The 13496-nt window shown below is 44.7% G+C and overlaps 2 protein-coding genes across 2 annotated transcripts in view; both read right to left on the reverse strand.

Annotated features, from left to right (window-relative positions):
- Positions 1 to 2026: 2026 nt before the first annotated feature.
- On the reverse strand, positions 2027 to 5671 carry LOC136855967 (chymotrypsin B-like). The gene is made up of 4 exons (XM_067133522.1): positions 5049 to 5671; positions 4149 to 4296; positions 3614 to 3750; positions 2027 to 3206 (listed from the first exon to the last, which is right to left on the reverse strand). Exons 2-4 carry the CDS (start codon positions 4222 to 4224, stop codon positions 3036 to 3038), a joined length of 384 nt encoding a protein of 127 aa, XP_066989623.1. The 5' UTR covers positions 4225 to 4296; positions 5049 to 5671; the 3' UTR covers positions 2027 to 3035.
- Positions 5398 to 13496, reverse strand: part of LOC136856020 (mucin-2-like) — a 33448-nt gene continuing 25349 nt past the window's right edge. The window contains exons 11-21 of the mRNA XM_067133573.1: positions 10526 to 11609; positions 10276 to 10419; positions 9990 to 10169; positions 9334 to 9810; positions 8916 to 9130; positions 8557 to 8773; positions 8198 to 8413; positions 8019 to 8162; positions 7473 to 7874; positions 5924 to 6116; positions 5398 to 5464 (exon numbers count right to left, since the gene is read on the reverse strand). Coding sequence (XP_066989674.1) covers positions 5398 to 5464; positions 5924 to 6116; positions 7473 to 7874; positions 8019 to 8162; positions 8198 to 8413; positions 8557 to 8773; positions 8916 to 9130; positions 9334 to 9810; positions 9990 to 10169; positions 10276 to 10419; positions 10526 to 11609 — 3339 coding nt within the window. The remainder of the gene's footprint in view (positions 5465 to 5923; positions 6117 to 7472; positions 7875 to 8018; positions 8163 to 8197; positions 8414 to 8556; positions 8774 to 8915; positions 9131 to 9333; positions 9811 to 9989; positions 10170 to 10275; positions 10420 to 10525; positions 11610 to 13496) is intronic.

The following is a 13496-nucleotide window of genomic DNA, read 5'->3' on the forward strand; positions in this document are numbered from 1 at the left end:
TCTACCGACGCTGCGCGATTGAAATCAGGCGAAATCATTTCAGAAATCATTCAGACGAGGTAATGGCGTCAGATAAGGAGGAATTCTTCAGTTCGTAAAGGCCATTATTTTCTCCTCCGGGAAGACGATATTTCTCGGAGCAAACGGAGGGGAGAGATAAAAGGGCATAAAAGACATAGCCATTCATTAGCGGCGAATTTCCCTCGTGTCAATACCTACTGTTGGTCTTTATGGATTTGGTCATTGTTATTATTATTATTATTATTATTATAGACATGCGATTGTAGCATTATACTGTTACGTTATGATACATTAGACTTCATACATGTGCTTGCAATGCGTCATAGTGTTCGTGGGACTAAACGAACACCCTCCTTGCATTTTTATACATTTTTGTCTATTTATCAATTGATTTTTTCTTTTTTTAATAAGTGAGATGTCTTCTTTCTGTATTTTCCTATACCTCCTCTTACTTCTTCCTAATGAACACTATAATATTCTTTGGGAGCTTATAATAATAATAATAATAATAATAATAATAATAATAATAATAATAATAATAATAATAATAATAATAATGTAGGAGGAATTATAATCCTCTTTCATTGACACCTATAAATATACCCCATTTCAGACTCGCCTCCTGAAATGTGCCGTCAAACATTGGACCAAAACACTTGAAAACAAATAAAAATAAACTTATTACCACTATCACAAACCCTGATTATAACACAATAACCCAAAACATAACATTATGAATAACAACCTATAATTGTTGAAATACTCACAATCAGGTCCTGTTTTTGGAAGAGGTTCCAGTGTCCGAGAAATGGGGAGTCGAATCTCCTTCTCACAACTGCAGTCACTTAGGCTAACACCACCTACCAACAAGGATCCTGGAGAAGCATACCTTTCATGCAACGCCATCTATGTGCGTGAGTGTCAACAACTGAAAATGCTACGTCATCACCACCTGTTAATGAATGAACGTACGTTGCCATGAGAAGTGCAGTGACGTAAAACGAAGCATTTGAGCGATATTGAAGTTTCCCTTACAATAATAATAATAATAATAATAATAATAATAATAATAATAATAATAATAATAATTACCCATACATACAGAGCAAAATAACAATGCATCCCTCTATAATAAAGCAATAATAAAAAGGTCATTTTTAAAACTTGATTTTCCACGTATTACTCAAACATCAAGTTATGCCACTTACGAGAATTTCACCAAACGCAGTTGTCTGACTGTTATCTAAGGCTCAGTATCAGACCTCTTTCTTGATGACATAAAAATCATAATTTATTGTAAAATATCACGAATTAAAATCTAATCTAAAACCACATTTGATATTTTCTATCAAAAGCTTAAAAATAGATACAGCAAATTGACACATAAACAAAACTGAATTTCCTGAATCATTGTTGGAAGTCAATGACTCGATTTCACACCAGAAATGAACCTCTTATCTAAAATCACATTTAATATTTTCTGTGAAAAGCTTAATAAATAGGTACAACACATTGACACAGATATGATCAAAACTGAATTACCTGAATCTTTGTTGGAAGTCAATGACTCGATTTCACCTCAGAACTCACCAGCGAACTGGAAGTGAGCAAGACTCACCTGGCTGGCAATTAAAGAATCCCTCCTCGCGTGTCAAGTAAGGTAACTGACGCATGAAGGCTTGATAAGTGAACGTGCCAACACTCTGAGAGCATTTTATGTGCAAGTGTCGCGGATGGAAGGTGCAAGTTGCGTACGAAGGCGTACATATGCACTTCTCTCCTTTCCAGGGATCATATTACAAAAACTTATTGCCTGGAATTCTGGAAATCGATCTTGTTCGTCAATCGATTTATGAGAGAATAAATACAGTGGAAAATGTCCCTTTCAAAAGGGGGTTTAGGTCCCAACAGACAATAAATAAAAGACCCTGTATTTTGGTGTAGTATTTATTACAATCACAACAAAAGTGAAAACAAGAAAAAGTACTAATAGAATAACTAAACTCATAACAACATAATACTTATTATTTATAATTAACATTTTAAATATCTGAGCTACATAAAAGATACATAATTATACACAAAAGATGTGTAATTGTATACGAGTGATATATAAATAGATAAAAGCCAACAAAAGCTAAATAAAAACCTTTTAGTAAACACAATGAGGAAAAGCCCCAGGGACCTTTAAAGTCCAGAAATGGGATTAATAATGTCTTTCTATTTCTGGAAAAGGAATTTACTTAGCTTTTTCCAGTTTAACTTTTAATTCCAGGATTAGGAATGTATTTAGTTTTTTCCAACAGTTTTCATGCCTGAAGTAGGGATCGACCTATGTTGCTAGAATTTTAACTTTTTCACTCTTCATTCCTGAAATGGGAATCAACTTAATTTCCTTAATCCTTGGAGTGGGACTCTACTCAACTAGGTTCCAGTTTAACTTTCTGAATCCTGGAATAGCATTCTATTGAAATTGTCTCCAAAACAAGCTTCAAATTCTTGGAATAGGAATCTCCTTAAATTGTTTCCAATTTAATTTTTCAAAATTCTGAAACAGGAACCTAATTACTAGGTCTACAGGTTAACTTCCTATTGGCTGGAATGTATGGACACAGTAACCCTCAGTTCCAGTTTAAAAAGCCACAACAATTACTGGCAGTCTCCTGAAGGTCTGTACTTTGACAGACCTCCACAGGACTGTAGTTCCAGTTTAGCCAGTCATAACAATTACTGAGAGTCTCCTGAAGGTCTGTACTTTGACAGACCTCCTCAGGACTGCAGTTCCAGTTTAGCCAGTCATAACAATTACTGACAGTCTCCTGAAGGTCTGTACTTTGACAGACCTCCACAGGACTGTAGTTCCAGTTTAAAAAGTCACAACAATTACTGACAGTCTCCTGAAGGTCTGTACTTTGACAGACCTCAGGACTGCAGTTTCAGTTTAGCCAGTCACAACAATTACTCACAGTCTCCTGAAGGTCTGTACCTGGACAGAAAACCTCAGGACTGAATCATCAACATGTTGTTGCAGACGTCACTTCATCAATCCAGGATCTGAAGACAGGGACCCGACTGTATAACCCTGGGGTAGATCGGTTGTTGCAGGTGTCTCTCCTGATTAAAACTCCTATGAGGACCCAGTGGTCAGGGCACACCTGGGTTACGAGGGGACTTCCAATATCACCCTGGGGGAAGAAGGGATTCGAGTGATTATGAGAGTCTTTGAAATAGGTCACCGTTATTGTTATTGTTATTATTATTATTATTATTATTATTATTATTATTATTATTATTATTATTATTATTATTATTATTATTATTATTATTATTATACCCAGAATCCATCTACTGGTGGACACCCAGTTAGAACTGATAAAGTCTACGGATTTACCACACCAGATTTCAGTAACTTGCTTATTCAGAGAATAAAATTCTGCTATACAACGTTCTTCGCATCCATCTAAATATGAACTTTGGCCATTTATTGACCAATACTGACTTGCAGGAAAAGTGAATTATAAGAAGAATTAAAAAAAATCAATATAAAATCTATTCGTAGGAGCATTTTCCTTGTGATCGCTGAGGTACCTACCGCGCATGCGCCCATCACGTAATGGCTAGTGCACAGGGTCGCAGACGCATTCAACGGGAGTTTTAGTGAATTAGCACACTTGGCCGTATCCATTACGTCTTCGACGACCACGCGAAGCTTGGGGTTTGGACCCCCTCCTGAAACAATAGATGTTTAATTAATAAATAAATAAATAAATTAATTTATTAATTAATGGATATACATAAATAAATAAGTAAATTAATGGATATACATCAATACCCAAATCATCATAATCACTTTTTCATTTTGTAGACATGATTATTATTATTATTATTATTATTATTATTATTGTTATTATTATTATTATTATTATTATTATTATTATTATTATTAAAATGCAAGAAGGATAGTATTATGGTATAGTAACGCACTGCATAGCTTCTAGATAACATCCTCACTGATCCGGAAAATAGTTGCACGGATAGTTATCGACCGAAATGACTGAAAACACAGCTCATTTTGTACACGGAAGAAACCGCCTCTTTAGAAAAACGCAGGCAAACGAGGCACTCACCCGCACTCGCCTCTCCCCAGCCTGTCACTACGGCTGGTGCGCTCACAAAAATGTCGGACTCCTCCGCTAGACACATGGGTTTGACAGCAGGATTTGTTTCGAAGTCAGGCACCGGTGGAATTTCAACCAAGGCGATGTTGTTGTTCTCCTGCAAAGCGTGGATAGTAATGCATCATTGCGTGAGAGAAAGAACTCGTTTGACTGACAGCTACGACAAGAAAAAATATAAGGCGAAATCGAAAGTGGGAATACATTAGCTACGGTGCGTTTTATGGTTGAAATTGGGAATGTTTTCGTGATTTTTTTATTCAGGCCTTGGTGTTACATTAAAACACACACACACACACACACACACACACACACACACATATATATATATATATACATATATATGTATGTATATATAATTGCACTGGAAATCCAATACTATAATAAACACAATTTGAAGGTACCTCTGCAACCTTTAGTAAATACCATTTACTTTATACAATACATCATTCTCACTTGAGCACTGATTACATTAAACTGATCAAGATTATACATAATATATACATAATATTAGGGATAAAAGTGCTGCTTCCAATCCTTTTTCTTGACCCCAGCAGACACTGCGAAGAGATATTTGCTCAATTACATTCATTGTTCCATATCATTTGATCTCACAGGCGTCAGTGAAATGTCTAGTTTTGGTGTCAGGGTTTATGCAAGCTACATACTGACCATATTATTAGGTTTCAGGTAATGGTAACTACCATATACTGTGCATGCTGACTTTTTCAACTGTGAGACTTGACAAAATCAGTTACCAGAGATGTGGGTCTCAGGTTAAATTCTAATGTTCATAGAGGATTAAGATTATCACTGATACATTATTGACTGAATATATTTTTGTTTACTTACAGCAACACGAGGTACATAGTTAGTGTGGACGTGGAATGAGGTTATGGATGTATAATTCACTGCAGTCAGGTCATGGTTTCCATACGCATACTTCACGTGGCCCACTTTGGCCTCGTTCCTGGGGATTTAGACTTGGATTAATGCTATCCGCTATCTATCTTGTTTGCAATAAAGAGCTGAGGGTAATCCTGCAGAATAATTGCACTTGCAAGTCCTGCAGTTTCCATTGCCACGTTAGGTTCAGGGAAAGATAGGTTAGGGTGCATCCCTGCTGAAATGTCTTTGATATGCTTTCAAACAGACCTTTGCCTATGGACATAGGCCTAACGTGAGCAACTCTTTTGCCCCTTTACCGTTTTGAGTGAAAAATGGCACCACCTGCTGTCTCTAAGATCAACATCAAATACTTAGGGTACCTGTTGGGGTACAAAACCTTAAACCGGGGGGTGCGAGACATGATAGCCAATGCAATGGTGCTGTATATTTACCATGAGAAAGTAAAACTTGTATTTTCCTAATTTTCAAAGAAAGAACCTCGTTTGAACATCATCATTAATGAGAAACAGCAACAAAGGAGCCACTAAAAATGTGTTGGTGTGCAATGTGTAGTATCACTCATAATCACTGTTATAATGTGCATTCATTGTATCCTACTGATTGACACTTAAATTGAAATAAAAAAGTACCTTTGTTCAGTAATTGAATACATCTAATAATTTCCCAGCAAGGTTTGCATCACTGATCCTTTTCATATGTTTGTATTGTATTTATATTGGGTGGGGGTTATGTTGCCAAATTCTCTGTGACGAAATCCCACTGTAACCCTCAGGGTCCTTATAAAAGCAGAGAATCACAGCAGTGATTCAGAAGCTTACCCCAGGCTGTCGTAAAAGCACGATGCAGCTGTGACAACCCAACTCCTCTTGATCAGGGCACCTCCACAGTTCCGGGCGAAGCCTTGGAAAGATACTTGGAGCGACACTTGGTAAGGGATTTCGTCAGGGAAGGCAGGTGTACCGAGGTAGGTTCTGGCTTCAGGTAAACCGATCTGAGTCACGCCACAGCTTGCTGGCGAGGGGAGAGAAAGGTGAGGAGAATGTTTGAGAGTAACGGGATCACTGGAAAAGAAGAATTAATTCTCAGATTTGCAGACTGATTGGATTGTCTAGGTGCTTTTCGGCTGGGAAAGCTGTGACGCTGATCTCAGTTACTGAGTTTGAGTTTCTAAGAATATATAGATTTCAAACTGCTACAAAAAGCACTGAAACGAAAATGTTACCTAGTGACTTCCTAGCTCGAGATTGGCGAGCATAATTTCTTTAAGGGGAGAAACCTAGATGCTATGGTTATTTAATTAGGCGAAAGTATAAGGGCAGTGTACGCAGAACTGTGAGGAACAAAGATATATCACTGTGTCTTGGACAGTAAGGAGACGTGGGGCTCGCGAGCTGCTATCTCTTACAGTGCCCAAAATACCGAGGACGCGGTTGACAGATCTGGATCTACGTTTTTCTTAGTTTGGGGATCAAGAATGCTGGCTGTTCTAAGGTGAGGTGCTGAATACTTCAAAGATGAATGACTGAAGGTATATCCTGGGAACAAGAAAGTGGCTAGGGCAAAGGGTCGTTGCGTATTATGCAATTATAAAACACGTACAATGACAAGTAGATTGAACGGATCTGGTCAACGTCTGGTTGAATTAAAGTGCAAAATGGACACGAGTTTGAACTGAAGGTTGATGGCTGAGAAAGTACCTGAGAATGAAATCGAAACAGCTCCATCTCATACGAGGAGTACGAATATTTTATAAAGAAAAAAAAATGGACGAAAATGGGTTAAATTGAAAGGTGCAATAAGTATAAACAGTTGATGATAATCTCATAGAATCAGAGACATAACTTGCTACTGCTGGGCTGTAGCCATGATGATATATCTACATTCAAGAAGAAGAAGATGATGATTAAGGTTGAAATGGGAAAGGGTGAGCTTAAATAGGCAGAATATACAGGAAATTAACGATTAAATACTTTTGGGGAAGACAGGAGGTCATTCTATAAGGGAAATGGGGATCATTATCATCTTAAATATACAAGAGCAAATAGAAAGATGCTGCGTGAAGAGAATGAGTCCAGCATCTATGAAATGAGGATTTTGAAGTCTCGATCTCGTGAAACAGAGGCAGATCTGAAAGAGCAGAGAGAGAGAAACTGAAAGGTTTTTGAAGGCTAGAATGAACATAAAAGCAGTCTGGATTGCGAATGAGACTGTGGTGTGGTTGTGTGCAAAGAACGAAAGGCTGACCAAGGTGTGTAAGGTATGTATTGGATGGAAAAAAGCTCCGAGAGAAAAAAAAGAAGAGAAGTGAAGTAGAATCAGTGAAAAGGAGAAAGTAATGCAACACTGACGTCAAATCATGTCACTTACAACAGTAGGCTCGTGTAGCTGTGCAAGAAGGTGGTGAGGTTGAAGAAGGCAATCCAGTTGCCGAGGCGGAAGGAACTGGGCCTCCACCTGGGGGCGAAGGGATGGGACCAGGGTTTCCAGGTAGGATGGGAATCGGGACAGGGATTGCGGGCAGGATAGGCACTGGGCCTCCACCTGGGGGGGAAGGAATTGGACTGGGGTTTCCAGGGAGGTCAGGCACTTGGCCTCCAACAAAAGGGGAAGGAATTGGGCCAGGGTTCCTAGGCGGGACAGGCACTGGGCCTCCACCCAAGTGGGAAGGAATGGGGTTAGGGTTTTCAGACCGGACAGGCAATGGGCCTCTACCCGAGTGGGAAGGAATGGGGCCAGGGTTCCCTGGCGGGATAGGCACTGGACCTCCACCTGAGGGGGAAGGAAGGTTAGGTAATGGACCTCCACCTGAGTGGGAAGGAAGGTTAGGTACTGGACCTCCACCTGAGGGGAAGGAAGATTAGGCACTGGGCCTCCACCTGAGGGGGGGAAGGAAGTTAGGTAATGGACCTCCACCTGAGGGGGAAGGAAGATTAGGCACTGGGCCTCCACCTGAGGGGGAAGGAAGGTTAGGTAATGGGCCTCCACCTGAGTGGGAAGGAAGGTTAGGTACTGGACCTCCACCTGAGGGGGAAGGAAGATTAGGCACTGGGCCTCCACCTGAGGGGAAGGAAGGTTAGGTAATGGACCTCCACCTGAGTGGGAAGGAAGGTTAGGTACTGGACCTCCACCTGAGGGGGAAGGAAGATTAGGCACTGGGCCTCCACCTGAGGGGGAAGGAAGGTTAGGTAATGGACCTCCACCTGAGGGGGAAGGAAGATTAGGCACTGGGCCTCCACCTGAGGGGGAAGGAAGGTTAGGTAATGGACCTCCACCTGAGGGGGAAGGAAGGTTAGGTAATGGACCTCCACCTGAGGGGGAAGGAAGGTTAGGTAATGGACCTCCACCTGAGGGGAAGGAAGATTAGGCACTGGGCCTCCACCTGAGGGGAAGGAAGGTTAGGTAATGGACCTCCACCTGAGGGGGGAAGGAAGGTTAGGTAATGGACCTCCACCTGAGGGGGAAGGAAGGTTAGGTAATGGACCTCCACCTGAGGGGGAAGGAAGATTAGGCACTGGGCCTCCACCTGAGGGGGAAGGAAGGTTAGGTAATGGACCTCCACCTGAGGGGGAAGGAAGGTTAGGTAATGGACCTCCACCTGAGGGGGAAGGAAGGTTAGGTAATGGACCTCCACCTGAGGGGGGAAGGAAGATTAGGCACTGGGCCTCCACCTGAGGGGAAGGAAGGTTAGGTAATGGACCTCCACCTGAGGGGGAAGGAAGGTTAGGTAATGGACCTCCACCTGAGGGGGAAGGAAGGTTAGGCAATGGACCTCCACCTGAGGGGAAGGAAGGTTAGGTAATGGACCTCCACCTGAGGGGAAGGAAGATTAGGCACTGGGCCTCCACCTGAGGGGGAAGGAAGGTTAGGTAATGGACCTCCACCTGAGGGGGAAGGAAGGTTAGGTAATGGACCTCCACCTGAGTGGGAAGGAAGGTTAGGTAATGGACCTCCACCTGAGGGGGAAGGAAGATTAGGCACTGGGCCTCCACCTGAGGGGGAAGGAAGGTTAGGTAATGGACCTCCACCTGAGGGGAAGGAAGATTAGGCACTGGGCCTCCACCTGAGGGGGAAGGAAGGTTAGGTAATGGACCTCCACCTGAGGGGAAGGAAGGTTAGGTACTGGACCTCCACCTGAGGGGGAAGGAAGATTAGGCACTGGGCCTCCACCTGAGGGGGAAGGAAGGTTAGGTAATGGACCTCCACCTGAGTGGGAAGGAAGGTTAGGTACTGGACCTCCACCTGAGGGGAAGGAAGATTAGGCACTGGGCCTCCACCTGAGGGGAAGGAAGGTTAGGTAATGGACCTCCACCTGAGGGGGAAGGAAGATTAGGCACTGGGCCTCCACCTGAGGGGGAAGGAAGGTTAGGTAATGGACCTCCACCTGAGGGGGAAGGAAGGTTAGGTAATGGACCTCCACCTGAGGGGGAAGGAAGGTTAGGTAATGGACCTCCACCTGAGGGGGAAGGAAGATTAGGCACTGGGCCTCCACCTGAGGGGGAAGGAAGGTTAGGTAATGGACCTCCACCTGAGGGGGAAGGAAGGTTAGGTAATGGACCTCCACCTGAGGGGGAAGGAAGGTTAGGTAATGGACCTCCACCTGAGGGGGAAGGAAGATTAGGCACTGGGCCTCCACCTGAGGGGGAAGGAAGGTTAGGTAATGGACCTCCACCTGAGGGGGAAGGAAGGTTAGGTAATGGACCTCCACCTGAGGGGAAGGAAGGTTAGGTAATGGACCTCCACCTGAGGGGGAAGGAAGATTAGGCACTGGGCCTCCACCTGAGGGGGAAGGAAGGTTAGGTAATGGACCTCCACCTGAGGGGGAAGGAAGGTTAGGTAATGGACCTCCACCTGAGGGGGAAGGAAGGTTAGGTAATGGACCTCCACCTGAGGGGGAAGGAAGGTTAGGTAATGGACCTCCACCTGAGGGGGAAGGAAGATTAGGCACTGGGCCTCCACCTGAGGGGGAAGGAAGGTTAGGCAATGGACCTCCACCTGAGGGGGAAGGAAGGTTAGGTAATGGACCTCCACCTGAGTGGGAAGGAAGGTTAGGTAATGGACCTCCACCTGAGGGGGAAGGAAGATTAGGCACTGGGCCTCCACCTGAGGGGAAGGAAGGTTAGGTAATGGACCTCCACCTGAGGGGAAGGAAGATTAGGCACTGGGCCTCCACCTGAGGGGGAAGGAAGGTTAGGTAATGGACCTCCACCTGAGTGGGAAGGAAGGTTAGGTACTGGACCTCCACCTGAGGGGGAAGGAAGATTAGGCACTGGGCCTCCACCTGAGGGGGAAGGAAGGTTAGGTAATGGACCTCCACCTGAGTGGGAAGGAAGGTTAGGTACTGGGCCTCCACCTGAGGGGAAGGAAGATTAGGCACTGGGCCTCCACCTGAGGGGAAGGAAGGTTAGGTAATGGACCTCCACCTGAGGGGGGAAGGAAGGTTAGGTAATGGACCTCCACCTGAGTGGGAAGGAAGGTTAGGTACTGGACCTCCACCTGAGGGGAAGGAAGATTAGGCACTGGGCCTCCACCTGAGGGGGAAGGAAGGTTAGGTAATGGACCTCCACCTGAGTGGGAAGGAAGGTTAGGTACTGGACCTCCACCTGAGGGGGAAGGAAGATTAGGCACTGGGCCTCCACCTGAGGGGGAAGGAAGGTTAGGTAATGGACCTCCACCTGAGGGGGGAAGGAAGGTTAGGTAATGGACCTCCACCTGAGTGGGAAGGAAGGTTAGGTACTGGACCTCCACCTGAGGGGAAGGAAGATTAGGCACTGGGCCTCCACCTGAGGGGGAAGGAAGGTTAGGTAATGGACCTCCACCTGAGGGGGAAGGAAGGTTAGGTAATGGACCTCCACCTGAGTGGGAAGGAAGGTTAGGTACTGGACCTCCACCTGAGGGGGAAGGAAGGTTAGGCACTGGGCCTCCACCTGAGGGGGAAGGAAGGTTAGGCACTGGGCCTCCACCTGAGGGGGAAGGAAGGTTAGGCACTGGGCCTCCACCTGAGTGGGAAGGTAGGTTAGGCACTGGATCTCCGCCTGAGGGGGAAGGAAGGTTAGGCACTGGACCTCCGCCTGAGTGGGAAGGAAGGTTAGGCACTGGGCCTCCTCCTGAAGGGGAAGGAATTGGGCCAGGGTGTCCAGGTGGGATATGCACAAGACCTTCACCTGAAGGGGAAGGAATTTGGCTGATGTTTCCAGGACGGATAGGCACTGGGCCTCCTCCTGAGGGGGAAGGAATTGGGCCAGTGTCTCCAGGTAAGTTGGGCACAAGACCTCCACCTGAAGGGGAAGGAATTTGGCCACCATTTCCAGGTATGACAGGCACAGGACCTCCACCTGAAGGGGAAGGAATTTGGCCACCATTTCCAGGTATGATAGGCACAAGACCTCCACCTGAAGGGGAAGGAATTTGGCCACCATTTCCAGGGTATAATAGGCACAGGACCTCCACCTGAAGGGGAATGTATTGGGAAAAGGTTTCCAGGTAGGACAGGCACTGGGCCTTCTTCTGAGGGGGAAGGAATTCGGTTAGGGTTTCCGGGCAGGAAAGGCATTGGGCCTCCACTTGGTGGGGAAGGAATTAGGCTTGCGCTTCCAGGTAGGACAGGCACTGGGCCCCCTCCTGAGGGTGAAGGAATTGGGCCAGGGTTTCCAGGTAGGTGAGGCACTGGGACTCCAACTGACGGTGAAGGAATTGGGCCAGGGTTTACTGTTACTGTGGTTAGGTTGGAGCCTGGTGTTATTGGAAGGAAAGGCCATGCGTTTACTGAGGCAGAGTTGTGTGTTGGTGACATTTGTTACTGAAGGATAGGACTACCGGTAACTGTTGTTGGGGAAGCGTTAAGTGCCATTTGTTACTGAAGGATAGGACTACCGGTACTGTTGTTGGGGTGGTATTGGTGCCATTTGGTACTGAAGGATAGACTACCGGTAATTATATAGGTGGTATTTAAAAGCATTTGTTACTGGAAGGATAGGACTCATGGTAATTAGTTGTTGTTGTGGTATTGGTTAATAGTTACTGGAAGGATAGGACCTATAGTAATTGTTGTTGTTGTGGTATTGGTGCCATTTACTGGAAGGATAGGAATCTATAGTAATTGTTGTTGTTGTATTGTTACTTGTTACTACCGATAGGACTACCGGTAATTGGTGTTGTGGTGGTATTGTTACTTGTTATTGGAAGGATAGGACTACCGGTAATTGGTGTTGTGGTGGTATTGGTGCCATTTGTTATTGGAATGATAGGACTACCGTAATTGTAGTTGTGGTGGTATTGGTGTCATCGTTACTGGTAGCGATAGGACACCGGTAATTGTTGTTGGGGTGGTATTGGTGCCATTTGTTACTGGCAGGACAGAACTACCGGTAATTGTTTATGGGGTGGTATTGGTGCCATTTGTTACCAGCGATAGGAGTACCGGCAATTGTTGTTGGGGTGGTATTGCGCTATTTGTTACCAAGGATAGGATCACCGGTAATTGGTGTTGTGGTGGTATTGGTGCCATTTGTTACTGAAGGATAGGACCATCGGGTAAATTGGTGCCAGGCGGCATTGCGCCATTTGTTACCGGAAGCCGATAGGACCACCGGCAATTGTTGCTGGGGTGGTATTGCGCCATTTGTTACTGGAAGGATAGGACTACCGGCACTGGTGCTGGGGTGGTATTAGTTACTTTGTTACCGGTAGATAGACTACCGGTAACTGGTGTTGGGGTGGTATTTGCGCCATTAGTTACTGGAAGGATAGGACTCATAGTAATTGGTTGCTGTGGTGGTATTGCCGCCATTTGTTACTGGAAGGATAGGACTGACGGCAATTGTTGTTGGGGTGGTATTGTTATCGGTTACTGGTATGATACAGAACCATCGCAATTGCTTGTTGGGGTAGAAGCAGCCATTTGTTACTGGAAGATAGAGCACCGGCAATTGTTGTTGGGGTATTGCGCCATTTGTTACTGGGAAGGATAGAATTCATCGGTAACTGGTGTCAGGTGGTATTGGTGTCATTTGTTACTGGAATGATAGGACTACCGGTAATTGTTGTTGGGGTGGTATTGGTGCCATTTGTTACTGGAAGGATAGGATCACCGTAATTGGTGTTGGGGTGGTATTGTTTATCGTGAGCATTGGTATGATAGGACTACCGGTACTGGTGTTGGGGTGGTATTAAAAGCATTAGTTACTGGAAGGATAGGACTCATAGTAATTGTTGTTGTGGTGGTATTGCTGCCATTTGTTACTGGAAGGATAGGACTACCGGTAACTGTTGTTGGGGTTGTGTTGGTGCCATTTGTTACTGGAAGGATAGGACTACCGGTAATTGGTGTTGGGGTGGTATTGGTGCCATTTGTTACTGGAAGGATAGGACTAACGGTAATGTTGTTGTTGTGGT

This window comes from Macrobrachium rosenbergii, chromosome 34 (assembly GCF_040412425.1).
Source record: "Macrobrachium rosenbergii isolate ZJJX-2024 chromosome 34, ASM4041242v1, whole genome shotgun sequence".
NCBI lineage: Eukaryota > Metazoa > Arthropoda > Malacostraca > Decapoda > Palaemonidae > Macrobrachium > Macrobrachium rosenbergii.